The 14,310-nt window shown below is 46.2% G+C and overlaps 1 protein-coding gene across 10 annotated transcripts in view; it reads right to left on the bottom strand.

Annotated features, from left to right (window-relative positions):
• Nucleotides 1-14,310, bottom strand: part of HDAC4 (histone deacetylase 4) — a 177,948-nt gene that overhangs the window by 47,454 nt on the left and 116,184 nt on the right. For 7 of the 10 annotated variants that reach the window (XM_053947186.1, XM_053947189.1, XM_053947196.1 and 4 more), the window contains 4 exons: nucleotides 7,645-7,785; nucleotides 5,689-5,801; nucleotides 2,165-2,281; nucleotides 1,872-2,070 (listed from right to left, as the gene is read on the bottom strand). In XM_053947186.1, the coding sequence (XP_053803161.1) occupies nucleotides 1,872-2,070; nucleotides 2,165-2,281; nucleotides 5,689-5,801; nucleotides 7,645-7,785 (570 nt within the window). The remainder of the gene's footprint in view (nucleotides 1-1,871; nucleotides 2,071-2,164; nucleotides 2,282-5,688; nucleotides 5,802-7,644; nucleotides 7,786-14,310) is intronic. The other 3 variants (XM_053947191.1, XM_053947190.1, XM_053947193.1) reach the window with 1 other exon arrangement.

Below are 14,310 nucleotides of genomic sequence, written 5' to 3'. Positions count from 1 at the left end.
GGGCAAGAAGCCCTCTGCTCTCCTCAGGCTTTGGTTTAGGAGAGGGAGAAGCTGCCCAGAAGTCTGCAGCCAGCTGGATGCTGAGGATTAGAAACACCTTGGCACTTGTGTCCTAGGATGAGACCTCCTTTCCCACCAATTCACAGAACTGCCCTACGTGGAAGGAGCTGACTCATGGGAAAGCCTCTTTTCTTGGTAGACTTACAGAGCTTCTCCCACTCTCTGCTTTTTCTGAAAGGGATTATGTGAAAGGGTGTTTGATTTTATAAATGCATGTTCCTGCAGATGTCGGTGTGCACACACACAGGTCTGAGTATGAATAAATGGATAATTGGGAAAGATGTGTTCCTTTTCCCTGAGAGCACAGCTCCTCCCAAAAGTTCAAATCAGACAGCAGAGCTTGCAGAGGATATTTTGGAAGACTACCTTCCTCCAAAGCAATGGCCAAGGTGCTCCTGGGAAAGCACCTTGTGACTCATGTCATTCTACCCCCTGCCATGGGCAGGGACACCTTCCACTATCCCAGGCTGCTCCAAGCCCTGGTATGTTCCACCAGGAATAAGGAACATCAGGACATGCATCACAACATGGAGGACACTACCCAGAGTAACCATTCCCAAGAGGAATGGCACAGCTAAGGAATTCTAGTCTAGCTTCCCAAACTGGCCATGTCTACCTTCCAGCCCAGAGAGAGCCATCATGGCTAGTTCTGCAGCTGTCAGGGGACTATCTCCAGAGCTCAAGGCTCTCCAGCAGAATCCTAATAAACTCCACTTTATTTCCAAGGAGTTACCAAATATTAGCTGCAGCTTGGCAGCTGGTGCACTCAAGGCTTTGGGGACCATGTGTGAGCTTGCTGCCTCTCAGCTGCTGCCTCTGGAACGTGTGTTTCTCCTTGTTTCTCTGTGCTGACTCTTTCTCCTGCGTGTTGGGCTGTAACACGTTGTACTCGCTCAGAAAGCCCTGCACGGAGCAGGTGGAGTAGAAGGAATTGGCTTGGAGGTAAACACAGTATGCTGGAAACTGAGGGAAGCAAACACCACACTTCTCTGCATCAGCCTCCCCGTATGTGCTCCCAAGCTTATCCCAACCCCGTGGATGTTCCTGGGGTTTGGATGTACAACCAGCCACGAGCTGCAATGCTGCAGGGGCTGACGCCGCCCAAGAACTTCTAATAGAAATGGAAGGAAGGGAAGGAAAACCAACACGTCAGTGACTGAGGCAGAACATCCTCTGTCCCAGCACCACACACAGGAAACCAGGAACACATCCCAGTGGGAATTAATGTTTTGAATCCAGCTTATTTATAGCCACATAGGCCTTCCCACAGGTAGTTCATTCTGAAAACGCAGCAGCGGGAGTGACTCACGGCAATTAACATCCTGGAAAGGGAACGCACACAAACAAATACAATCTGCTGGGAGGCAGCTGATTTTGCCACGGTTTTGCTATTTATATTAATGATGGAAAGGAAGTGTTTTAACCTGTGATTTTGTAAGTGTATGCCTTTCATACTTTCACGGAATAGAAATCATCCATGGAAAACAGGAATCATTAAGGTGCAACAGTTTTGCCCTCACTTTGATCTGAACTGGTCAGAACTGTAAACAAATAGAGTTCTCAACTTTTACCAACCAACTTTTGCTGTCCTGGTGGAATAACAGTATTTATTTTCATCTCACCAAAACGAGGTGGGAGATCCAAATTTGGAAAAATCACTGCTAATCAATGAATCAACAAAGGTTTTGTGTTCTACCTGCAGGGTGTACAGGTGATGCAAGACTTTGAGGCTGCCTTGACAACAACCCAACAGATCCCTGCTGGTTTCCTCTCTTTTCCAGGTGCCCGAGCGCTGCCCCCAGAGTGCTCACCTGTGACCAGGGACGTTTGTGCAGTTGGCTGTTCCAGTAGGACCATGTGCTGCAGGAGAGGGTTGTGTGCAGTTCCCCCATCCCTCTCCAACGCTGTAGTGCTCAGGTAGGGAGTGAGGTGAGTGCCAGGGAATAAGGAGATCCGCTGCTGTAAGGCTGGGATCGCGAGCCTCTCCGCGTCCGGCTGCGCTTGTCCTGCCTGCAAATGCACATGGCACAGGGGGTTAGGAGACATCCCAGAGGCTGATCCCCACCCCGCTGACATCCCAGAGGCTGATCCCAGCCCCACTTACGCTGGAAGGGCCGGTGGCAGGCAGTCCTAGCGTGATGTTGGGCAGAGAGGGCGAGGTGTAGAGCGGGAGCTGCGTCACAGAGCCCTCGCGGTTCACGAGCCTGTGAGCCAGGCTGGTCTGGAAAGGAGAGTGAAAACGGGGCCCCGATGAGAGCCCATCCCCAGAGACTGACAGCACTCACTGGGACAAGGCAGCAGGACGGACACAGAGTCTCCAAAACTGCACAGACACCCCGACAATCCCACCCCGTGCATCCCTGGGAGTGGTGTCTAAACACTCTCGGAGCTCTGGCAGCCTCGGGGCCGTGCCCATTCCCTGGGGAGCCTGGGCAGTGCCAGCACCCTCTGGGGGAAGAACCTTTCCCTGATCTCCAGCCTAAGCCTCCCCTGGAACATCTATGTGCTATTCCCTTGGTACTTGCCCTTCTCAAGAATTTGCCTCTTTAAAGGTAAAACAAATTATCTTAAAAAAAAAAAAAAAAGCTTTACAATTGGTGTTTTTCTCTTTAGCAAATAACAGACAATTTATGTTATTTACTAGCGTGTGTTAGCATAAATCAGACTTCAAAATTTCATCCAAAAGCCTCAAGGTTGCATTTATGGAGCTATTTCCTGACTTTCAGGGTGAAATGCAAGATTTGCTCAGTTATCTTACAGGCATTTGAAGCAGGAACACTTTAGCAAAAATACCTTTAATTTCTAAACAAGACTGATTTGAACTACGCACTAAAAAACCCATTATAAAAATTACAATAAAGTGCCTGATTTTCCTGTTAGGAAACCAGTGTTCTGATCACCCTGAGGTCTCTGCAGGTGATTTTCCAACATAAATAGAATTTAGACTTCAAGAAGACTTCTACAGAAGTCTCTTAAACTCAGGTGCTGCTGTGAAAAAGGGGATTTTGTTTAACTCAATATTCTATTATGGGGCAATCTGTACCTAAGTCATGGCCATCTCATCCCTGGAATTGTTCAAGGCCAGATTGTTCCACCCCCTGCCACGGGCAGGGACACCTTCCACTGTCTCAGGGTGCTCCAAATCCAAAATCCAGCCTGACCGTGGACACTTGCAGGGATGAGGCAGGCACAGCTTCTTTGGGCAGGCCGTGCCTTTTTTTTTAACAGACTCATTGTAAAGAAACTTCATTTTTCTCTCTAATCTCTAAATGTGATTATTTGTACCCACACACTTCTCCTTCCAAGTTGAGCACTCCTGGCAATTTTGCTTTAAATTAAATTACATAATGTCAGTGTGCCATTGAAAATAAGATACTTATTGTCAGCAGAGGAATGAAATATTTTACTGATACCATAAATGAATCAAAACTACATCCATTTTCCCTTTGAACAATCAATACTCTGCAGTTGTGCCACAAAGTGTCTCCTGGGGATTTGATACAGAAAACAGAGGAGAGAAGAACACAGCGGGGCTTGATGCTCTGAGCACATGGGATTTGGCAGCATCATCACCACTTTAAACACACAGCTCCCATCTCTGGGCTGAACTGCACACAGCCATTTCTGCACACTCTGCAGCTGTACTCCAGGAGCTTTTACAGCCTTGTACCAACTGCAATGGCAGCGAATGCTGTGTGCCTTTCAGAGAGGGAAAAACCTTTAAAAACAGTATTTCAAAACAAAAAGTGTCTGTTTTAAAGGAGGCAGGGCTGCAGTCTTTCAGCACTGAAGGCACTCAAATAATGAACTTGGGCACTATCTTCCAACACACCTGGTTCAAGGGCTGATGCAGCAAACTAAGAAGCAGTGAGATATACTTCTCATTTAAAGTGAAACATGAAACTAAGAATGAAACACAATATTATCTTTTCAGAAACACTCAAATATTTCCAAACATTTAATGGTGGGAACATGGGAAATTCTGGTCCATTGGTATTAAAGGAATCTCCAGTACCTGAGCTCCCAGGTCATACAACTCCTACTAAAGAGGATTTTAAAGACACCAAACCTCACTTATTTTTTTTTTCCCAAATAAGGGCCAATGGATTAGCTGGGATTACATGACATGAATGCTGAAATAAAATGCAGAGTTGTTTTTCTTAGGGAAAGGGAAAGGCTTGGGCAAGACAGGGTGTTTTCCCCAAATAATTTGTACTGCTCATGCCTCAGCCTAAGTCACAAAATTGCTGCATTACAAGCAGTTGATGGAAAGACTTTTTCCTGTGGTCGGGGTCCATTTGATTAGGTGTTGGTGGTCTAGAACCAGATGATCAGCTCTAATTATTAAATTGAAAAATCAAATGGATGAGGAGGATGCTCCAGCTTCATATTTACCTGCAGGAGCTCACTCCGACTTCATGGAATTGTTTTGGCTGGAAGGGACCTTGAGGACCACCTGATTCCAATCCCCTGCAGGGACTTTTGGGAAGCTGTTTGCTCTGTTTACGTCACAAAAAATTGTCAAATCCACAAGTTTTTCCATCAGCAGCAACTGGGAATTTGCAGTTTCCTAAGGACAGACAAGACTGACAGCTCCTGGATCAGCAAAATCAAAACTCAGTGCTTGTCCTCCTGGGGCAAGTGAAGCCCCCACCTCCCACCATCTTAATCTTCACACAAATTACCTAAATCTGCAAGGTTTACGATGGACTAGTGTGGCTGGAATGTATGCTGGATCACTTGGCAGGGAAGAGGATGGAGCAGGAGACATGTTCCTCATATTGAATACTGTTACACTACATTAGAAATAAAAATAAAGTGCAAATCTGCACAAAACTAGAAAGCAATGAAGACTGACATTTCCACCATCAGAAGGCCTTTTCAATTCTAAAGGAATATTTGTGGAGAACAAGCCTCAGCCTGTTTTTGGAGCCCTAGTGTTAAGACAGACTCTATTCATGGGGAGAACAGCTAAAGGGAAGCTGGATTAAAAGAAATGCACCAGTAACATCAGACAACCACACTGGTTTTCTACAGGCACAGTTTATAGTGGGAGCCAGCTCACATGGCCCAGACCCCTTGGAAAAGCTTGGCTCCCAGATTGCTGAACACAGGAGCTGCTGTGCTTAATCCAACCCCACCTCACCCAGGCCAACACCCTGCCCTGGGCATCCAGCGATGCCTCAAGTGATGGGGAAAGTTCATGGGATTATAAACCAGCACATGGCACCAAGCTTGCAGATCCCCAGTTGTGGAGGAAAAGTTTAAATCCATTCCCTTTAATCCAGTTATGGTTTGGTCATATTTAGACCAGGCTACTGCACACAATAAATCCACCCTATATACAGGAATAAAGTCCCCAAACACTAAAATACTTGCATTTGACCTTGCTGAATCCCTTTATTTTTACTTTCTCCTCACTACAAAACCACTGCAAGTTACCACAAGCTGCCTGTGAGCTGGTCCAAACCAGATTTAATAAACAGATAAGGCATCCTGCAGGCTGAGAGGTAATTCCCAAAGTCTGCTCCAAGTCACAAGTCGGGGTTTTCCTTTCGTGTGGTTTATTTCCCAGAGTCTCCCAAAGCTGATGGGTGTTACAAACCAGAGGGAAGGAAGGCTCTGTACCTCTGCTTGGATACTCGTGACTGATCCTGCAATTCCGTTCTCGGTGCTGATGTTGTTGGAGCTGTTGTTCGGAGAGCTGGGACCAGATCCAGGAGCGCTGTTGCATGCAGAGTCTGAAAAACACATCCACAACCAACTTTTAACATTAGAAACCATCTCTGTGATGGTATTTAGACAGATAACTACCCCTCAAGTTTTGTTTTGATCGAAAGCAGCCCTCCTCCTCCTCCTCCCCTTCTTCCCCCTAAATCTTCCCAGGGTTCTTAAAATAGCAACAAACACTTTCAAATGGTTTATCCAAGTACCTACTCAGCATATTTAAGTCTTCTCCCCATAGGGATTTCTCTTAGAGTGCATTAGTAACTTGAAATTTGATTGAAAGATAATAAAAGGCATGGAAGGTTTGAAGAGGTCAGACTGGAGGATGTCGGAGCTGTTCTGCTTCATTTTTCTGGAAGTGCCTCTCTCACCCTCTTTCCCTCTAACCCTAAAGACACCTCCTTGCATCAGACCTCCCTCAGAAGGTCTCTCACCTGCTGTATGGCACAGCTGCCAGTGTTCCTCCTTTTATTTGGGAAGGTTAATAACATTCAAACCTTTTTGTTTGAACTTTCCTCATCCCCACCCATTTGCAGGAGGAGAATCTCCCAGCAGCTGCAGTGGCTGAGGCTGCAGCAGGTTCCTCATTGCTCCAGGAGGAATAAAAGCTAATTTCTACCAGGGCCTGGAGGGACAGGACTGGGGGAAGGTCTTCCCACTGCCACAGGGCAGGCTTAGAGGGAATCGTGGGAAGGAATTCTTCTCTCTGAGGGTGATAAAGCCCTGGCACAGGGTGGCCAGAGAAACTGTGGCTGCCCCATCCCTGGAAGTGCTCAAAAACAGGTTGGAGCAACCTGGTCAAGTGGAAGGTGTCCCACTAGAACCCCCTGTGCTCTTCAGGGATTACACATTAATTTCTATTCCTCAAAGTGGGACTGTTTTTAAAACTTATTTTCCATTTAAAAGTCCCCTCTTACCACAACTCAGATACTTTTCTAACAGGCTCCAGGCTGGCCTCCTGAAACGTGCCCATGCCAGTGAGAAATGGGAGCTTCTACTGCCATTTCTGAAGTCATTGCATGGAAAAATGGTCAGCCAGCAGAGGCTGATTTATCCCAGGAGCCACGTGCCATATAGCATTGTGTGAGTGAAGGAAATTGGATTTTCAGGTCTGAAAGGCTGCCAGAACTCATGGAAAATGCTCTCAGGCACAGGCTGGGATTTTTGGGGTGTCCTGTGCAGGCCTAGGGTTGGACTGGATTATCCTTGTGGGTGCCTTCTGACTCAGGATATTTTATGATTCCACAACTTTTAGCTCTTGAAATCCTCCTTCCCCTTTGCAAACAGAGAGGCTCTGACACAGAGAAGTGCTGAGGCACCCCAGGGTCTCCCAACCCCGTGCCCCTGTCTAAAGGGAGCTCACTTTGAGTCTGATGGAGTGATGATCGCGTGCCTCAGAGCAAGACAAGCCTGGCAAAGCCGTCACTGGGTGGTACTTGCACAGAGACATCCCTAGATGGTGCTAAGAATTAACTTTATGGTAATCTCATCAATCTGATCCCACTTGCAAACTTTGGTCGTGGAAGGACAGGACTTTTCAACAAGAAACTGTCAGCTGAGTAGTCAAAAAAAAGTTTTATATAGCTGTATGTATAAAACTCCTGGGTCAAGAACCTTTTCTTATTTTCCATCCTAACTGACACAGCTCCAGGTGTGTCCCTGGTCAAAGGGAGCAGAGATGGCAGCTGCCCCTCATGAAGGAGCTGCGGATAGGGACGAGGCCTGACCTCTGCCTCCCCCAGGCTGGACAACTCCAGTGCCCTCAGCTTGGTTCCACCACTGCTGAAGCACACGAAGGAGACAGGAAGACATTTTGTGAAGGAGAAGGGGGTGAAGGATGGAGGAACTGTCACTTACCCGCCGTACCTGTGACATCCAGCGGGCGCTTCTTGAGCGCCGTCACCACGGGCCCGTCCTTCCTGCGCAGGAGGGGGCTGCTCCTCCTCTCAGCCACCTTCTGCTTTAGTCTGGAGCGCAGCTTCAGGTTGGGCTCAGAGGCTGGCCAGGAAAAGGAAGCAGTGTTAGGAGTGTCTCAGCAGTGTTTTACTCAGCCTGCAGTTGAGCTGAGCTGAGCTATGTTGAGTTGAGCTGAGTTGAGCTGGCTGCAGCCGAGCATTTGCAGGAAGCTAAATTAAATTAAGTCATTTGCTAACAAATATTTAGAACACAGATTTTTAGTATAACAAACAGGTCCCAGCCCATGCAAAGTCTGAATTCAACTACAATGACGACAGGCGTTTGTTTGAATTAAAAATGTCACGGTCATCCTGCGAAGTCTTCTCCGAACGAAGACACAGACTCGGGATTAGTGCAAAGTTTCCCACCTCTGCCCAGACCAGTGGCAAACCCAGCTGATGGGATCCAGCAGAGGAATGGCTGAGCCAGCTGAGATGCTGTTGTTGGTTATCTCTGATGTGCTGCTGGAATGGGCAGCTCCACACCCTCGGAGTCATCCGACCCCAGGGTGAGCTCGCTGAGGGAGGGAGAGCTCGCTGAGGGAGGGCCGCCAGGGCATGGGAAAAGAAAACACCAAACTCAAGCCCCACAGGCAAATCAGGTGATTTTCTCCCTGCTGGTTCCTTGTGTCGGCTGGAGCCAGTGTCAACTCAAGGGAAAGGGCATGAGAGCATAGCCAAGGGAAGCCACTGCGAGGGAGGAGGGGGTTTGTTTGTTTGGGAAGCAGCTTGGGGTTACATCATCACAGCCCCATAGTTCAGCCCAATCTAACAGCACATCAGACACCTGGGAAGTTCCAGACTTCCCAGGGCAGGTGTGGATGCGTTTCCTGTGACCACAGCCTTGTGTACACCAGGCTTTTGAGAGACTCCCTCCAAAACACAAATCCTGGGATCCCAAAAAGCCAAGGCAGAGCTCCTGGGAAGTCTCAGTGGCCCTGGGGCCAGGACAGCCAGTGACAGTGCACGCGTTACCGAATCTCCATCAGGGTCACGAAGCTTTAATTCAAGACTCCTCCTGCAAGATGATTTCCTCTGGGAGCTTTCTGATCTCCTGAGGCCTGAGTGAAACACCTGCTGTAGGGTTTGAGGGCTCCTGACGGAGCTGAGTGAACCAGCCCCATCCTTCCCCTTCCTCAACAACTCCACTGCTTAATCCCTTCAAACCAGCAATTCCTGTGCTCACTCCATTACCAACCAACACGCTCCAGGGCCTGTGATCTACATTTCTTTAGGAGAATTAAAGCAGGGTTTACAAACTGATTTGAATTAACTCAGTCTGGCTGCAGCTATGTTTCCCTTGACCACCAGGTCACGTCAAAGATCAAGCCTGTCCACGTTAATTGCAGGGCTCGAAAAATCAGAAGGCTGATGAATTCAAGATCAAATGCTTGAAATTAAGCCATCAACACAGCACTTTGATGGAATTTTGAGGGGGAAGAAAAATTTAAAAAATAAAAGAAAGAGCTTTTTTGTGAATGTTTTGGACAGAAAAACACCAGCAAGAGATAAAGGGAGCACAAAAAAAAAAAGTGCTTCCTCAAGATGATACTTCAAATGCTGAATGAAGTGCATTAGCAAGGGGGGAATTATCTTAGAGAGAGAATTTGCATATAAAATGGCAGAGGACTGAATGCAAATCTGCTCCCAGGGCAATATTAAAGACTGGACCAGTTCAAACACAAGCTCAGGCTCCAAGCAGCAACTATTCAGAGTTCTCTTCTAAACAGAAGTTGACATGATTTTAAAAGCAGTGTTTGGGTACACACCTCATCCCACATCCTTACATTCCCAGCTTTAATTTGTCCCAATTTCTGAGCATTAATAGCTGCCTGGATCCCACACTCATGGCTAGAATGAGATGATCTCTAAGGTCCCCTCCAACAAAACCATTCTGGGATTCTGTGGAAGCGGAAGATGCCACAGCTGGATGCTGATATGTCTGTTTTAAAACAAGGAAATCTAAGCCCATGCCACACCTGTTGGAAGGATCTGTCCTCTGACAAAGGAAAACATGGCAATAAAAACTGTATTTCAGCCCAAATTTTATTGCTGGTGTTCAGATGAGGGATGGTTTCTGTTGGGAACACACAATTAATTAGGTGGCTTTTAAATACAGAGAAGGAATCGGTTTGAAACATCTTGAAAGTGGGCAGGGAAACAAAAGATTTGGGGTCACAGGTTACCTAACAGACCCCATATTAAAAGCCACAATTAAAAGCTCCTTCCATATAACAAAGAGGTGAACAAAAATAGAAAATGACAGCATTAAAAGAGAAAATACCTCCAGTGTAAGTGATTGCCAAAGCAACGTATTGGAATTTGCCAGATTAAACTATTTTAAGGCAAAATCACTCTGTGTTTTCCCCTTCTGCTAGGGGATCGAGTTTTGAAACACCAAAAGGTCTATTTAAAGCCCTGCTCTGATTTTGTTGTTTATCCCTCTGATATAATCCCAAATCTAACATGGCATCAGGACCTCAGAGAGCATAATCCCTACATGGATTTAATTGGGTGCTCCAGAGGCCAAAGTAGGTGAATTAAAATTCAGCACAGGCAGCACAGCACAGCCTCAGACTCTCAGAATTTACATAAAACCTATTTTATAGTAAAATAATTTAGGTTTGTTCACATGGTTTTTAAAACTATTATATAATAAAAATATTTTAAAGGTGAAGAGAGATATCTTTCACAAGTATAAAACAGGAATTTAAACAACACAGAAACATCAATACCTGACAGTCAGTGTAGGTTCAATGCTGCCTCAGGAGCACCAATTCCACTGGAAATCTCCCCAGATTCACCCTGCCAGGCAATATGCCCAAACAAAGCCTTCCTAACTGGAGTACATTTAAAAACTGGAGACTAAATTACCAAACCTAAGTTAAAAAATTACTGCTCCTCTGCATCTCCAGGTGAAGTATTTAAAACAAATGCTATAAAATTAGAAAAAATCCCGTTCAGCAAACAAATGAAGCCCATGCCCAAATCTGAGTCAGCTCCCACTAAGCCAGTGGGATTTCTTAAGCACTGACATACTTAATTTGGCCTATAATAAGGATTTATACAAAGAATATTTTGTTTTCCTCCAAGTAAATTAATAACGAGAACATAAGCCAAAAGCTTCCCTGGTTTTCACAGGCTGCAAACAAAGCTAACCCTCTTATACATCACTGTGTGCAGCAGGACACATGTAATCCAATTCTTCCAACATTTATGTCATTCCCATTGTTTTTTTTCCTAGAATTGCAGCCCCCTAAGCTGCTGAACTAATCGGACATTAAGTCTGTGGAAGTCAAAACCTCACCAAGTCCTGGGCAGAGTTTGCCCTGTTCCCACTGCCTGTCTACATTTGAGGAATAAAAGCAAACAGTGCAGCATGAAACCCCTGCTCCCAGTCCTTGAACATCTTCATTTCAGTAGCTGGGGACTGGAAAGGGACATTTATTATTATTATTATTATTATTATTATTATTATTATTATTGTTGTTGTTGTTGTTGTTGTTGTTTTTTCAGACGAAGATTTACTAGTCAGGCAAAAGCCAACAGAATTATCTGGTCTTCCTTCTAACATCCATGAGAAAACTCCATGAGGAGAGGGAGCTTAAGCTGAAGGAGGGAATGGGTTAGATGGGATATTGGGAAGAAATCCTCCCTGTGAGGGTGGGCAGGCCCTGGCACAGAGTGCCCAGAGCAGCTGTGGCTGCCCTGGATCCTGGGAAGTGCCCAAGGCCAGGTTGGACAGGGCTTGGAGCAGCCCAGGACAGCAGAAGGTGTCCCTGCCCATGGCAAGGGTAAAATGGGACATACTTTGAGGTTCCCTCCAACCCAATTCCAGTCCTGGAATTCTATGAACAGTGCAGGCCCCTGGCAGCCCCAGGGAAGCAGAGATGGAGCTGGGAGGACCAAGGAGGAGGAGGGTGGGTTCCCTGAGTGACTGGGATCCCCCAAAGGTGACACTAAACCACAAGATTTTGTTTGGTCTCCTCTTAGAAGAGATTTCTCTTCTGGTGCACCACTCACAAGAAGTGTCTTCATGATCTTCAGAATTGTTTAGGCTGGACAAGACTTCTGAGATGACCTCGTCCAGCCATCAATCCACCATCACCACAAACCATGTCCCCCAGTGCCACATCCCATTTTTTGAACACTTCCAGGGATGGTGACTCCACCACTGCCCTGGGCAGCCTGTGCCAGTGCCTGACCACCGTGTCAGGGAAGAAATCTTCCCCGATATCCAAGCTAAGTGTTATTTTTGGATCAGACAGACTGACATCCTTCACTTGGAGCAGGACAGGGTATTTCCAGCAGGGATTTCTCCAGGGGTCAGGGCCTCCTCTCAGTGCATGGGTTTGTGGGAAGCCAGGTATCCATGCTGGCTGGAAGGACAACGTGGGTGGGGAGGCAGAGATGCTCTTGAACTGGAGTGACACTCCATGCCACGCAGAGCTCCAAGATTTCCTCTGGATTATACTCCCACATTACACCAGGGTTTCTCACTAGTCTATTTTCCCCCAAACAACCTTTTGTCCTAAAACAAACCACTCCAAACACTCCAATAATCAGGACCAGTTCAGAGGGACATTACGCTTTCCTTGACAAATACAGCATTATAATTGTTGACAAATCCTTTCATTTTCCCTTTTATTTCTTTCTAAATGCAACAAGTTCACACCAATTTCACCTGTTTAGCTGCAAATAATATCCAAACAACTCCAGTTTTCTGCAACACCAACATCATGGGATGCTGGATGCTTTCTGCTCTCAGGCTCCTCTTTTTTGCATGAAAAAGACGGAGTCACAGAATCATTTAGGTTGGAAAAACCCTCTAAGATCATCGAGTCCAAGAGAAAAAGCATATTGAGAAGTGAAATAATTCCCTTTAAATCTTCATGATGGTGGTGGTGTCAGCTTTCTAAGTAACAGCATGTTCTAATTCATCCAGTGCTCAAATTTCAGAAAGCAGGGAATGCCATCAACAACCTCGTTCCTGGGGAGAAAACGAGGACAGGATTCCTTGGAAATGCAAAACTGAAAAGCTCTGCTAAAACCCACTTCAGCAGCTCCAAAGAAAGGTGTTGACAAACAGCTCTTGGGGTTATCGAAACAGGCTGTCCCCATCCCAGAGTCTAAAATCACTCCATAAGGATTCTCCAGAGATTCTCCTTAGAGGATCCCAGTGCAGCACATAACAAATGTTATTAAGTTTGGGAGACATGAACCTTGATCTGGGAGCAGAAGAGGTCACTTAGAATTTCCCCTCTCAAAAGCTGCCAATAAAGCTCTGACATTAAATCCCACACAGAACAAAGTAAACTCCCCAAAAGGGGAAATAAAAATTCTTGTGCTAATCCAGGTATTTAACAGCAAAGGCAGGAGCAGCACCAACCAAACCGATCTTAGATCAGTGAAAAAAAGGAAGAGTCCCAAAGGGCTGGAGAGAGGGAGCAGAGTCAAATCAATCCACCAGCCAGGCTAAGAACAGGATTCAAGCAATTAGTAACTGCACCAGGAAAACAATTTCATGCTGAAACCAAACAGCCAAGAAACTGGAGCACAATTTAGGAAAACAAATCAGAGAGAGCTGGATTTCAGGGCATGGGAAGCATCGGGAGCACGATGCAGGAGCTGACTGTTCCCCCTGCTGAAGGCTTTCAAGCACTCTAAAGGCATCACTCCTGCACATCCTCCCTCTCCCATAACCTGTGACCATGAGGATGCTAGAAATTAGAGTAAAGACACAGAGTACTGCTAAAATGTAGGGAAATGGCAAATTTGATGGAATAATGAAATTGTTTGGGTTGGAGGGACCTTAAAGCTCACCTTGTTCCAACCCCCCTGCCACGGGCAGGGACACCTTCCTCTATCCCAGGGTGCTCCAAGCCCTGTTCAACCTGGTCTGGAACACTTCCAGGGATGGGGAATATTTATTCTTCCCAAAAATGTCTCAACCTGCAGGACACACTCCCAGCTCTGCAGACTGGGAGAAATGATAATTCCAACTGCCTTCCCACCACCCCCTAAGCCGCCCTCTCTCCAGCAACGGTGCTGGTTGGATTCCAGCCCTGGTAATCAGAGCTGTATTGTGATGGGTTCTGTTATTTGAGCTGCAAATATTTAATCAAATTTAATAAAATTGGACTACACGATATGGCGGTTTTAAATTACCAACACAAAGCCAGAGCGTTGCCTGGTGCCAAAAATCTGAAAAGCTCACCCGTAATAAAGAACTTTATTTAGGATGGGCTCCAGCCTTCCCTGCCTTTTGTTTACACCAGACTGTTCAGGAGCCTTTCTTCTCCAAGCAACTTAACATTCTTGGCACTGGGAATTCTGCAGGATATTGCTGCGCCAGAGCCTGATGTGCTGTTGCGTTGAAAGGAAAATAAAAGAAAACAATGAAAAAAAAAAAATTCTCTCCTGAACCTTACAAAAGTGAGCTCGTTTGTATCCCAGACCAGTGCCCAGGAGATTAATGCTGGTGCCCAAAAAGAACAAGCACCAGCATTCTGGCAAACCAAGATCAGCAGAACATCCTCCTGCCGGAAAACAACAATGGGTTTGGTGG

The sequence above is a fragment of the Vidua chalybeata genome, chromosome 7 (assembly GCF_026979565.1).
Source record: "Vidua chalybeata isolate OUT-0048 chromosome 7, bVidCha1 merged haplotype, whole genome shotgun sequence".
NCBI classification, from domain to species: domain Eukaryota; kingdom Metazoa; phylum Chordata; class Aves; order Passeriformes; family Viduidae; genus Vidua; species Vidua chalybeata.
Note: the sequence above shows the minus strand (reverse complement) of the source record. Positions and strands in the feature narration are given on the sequence as shown.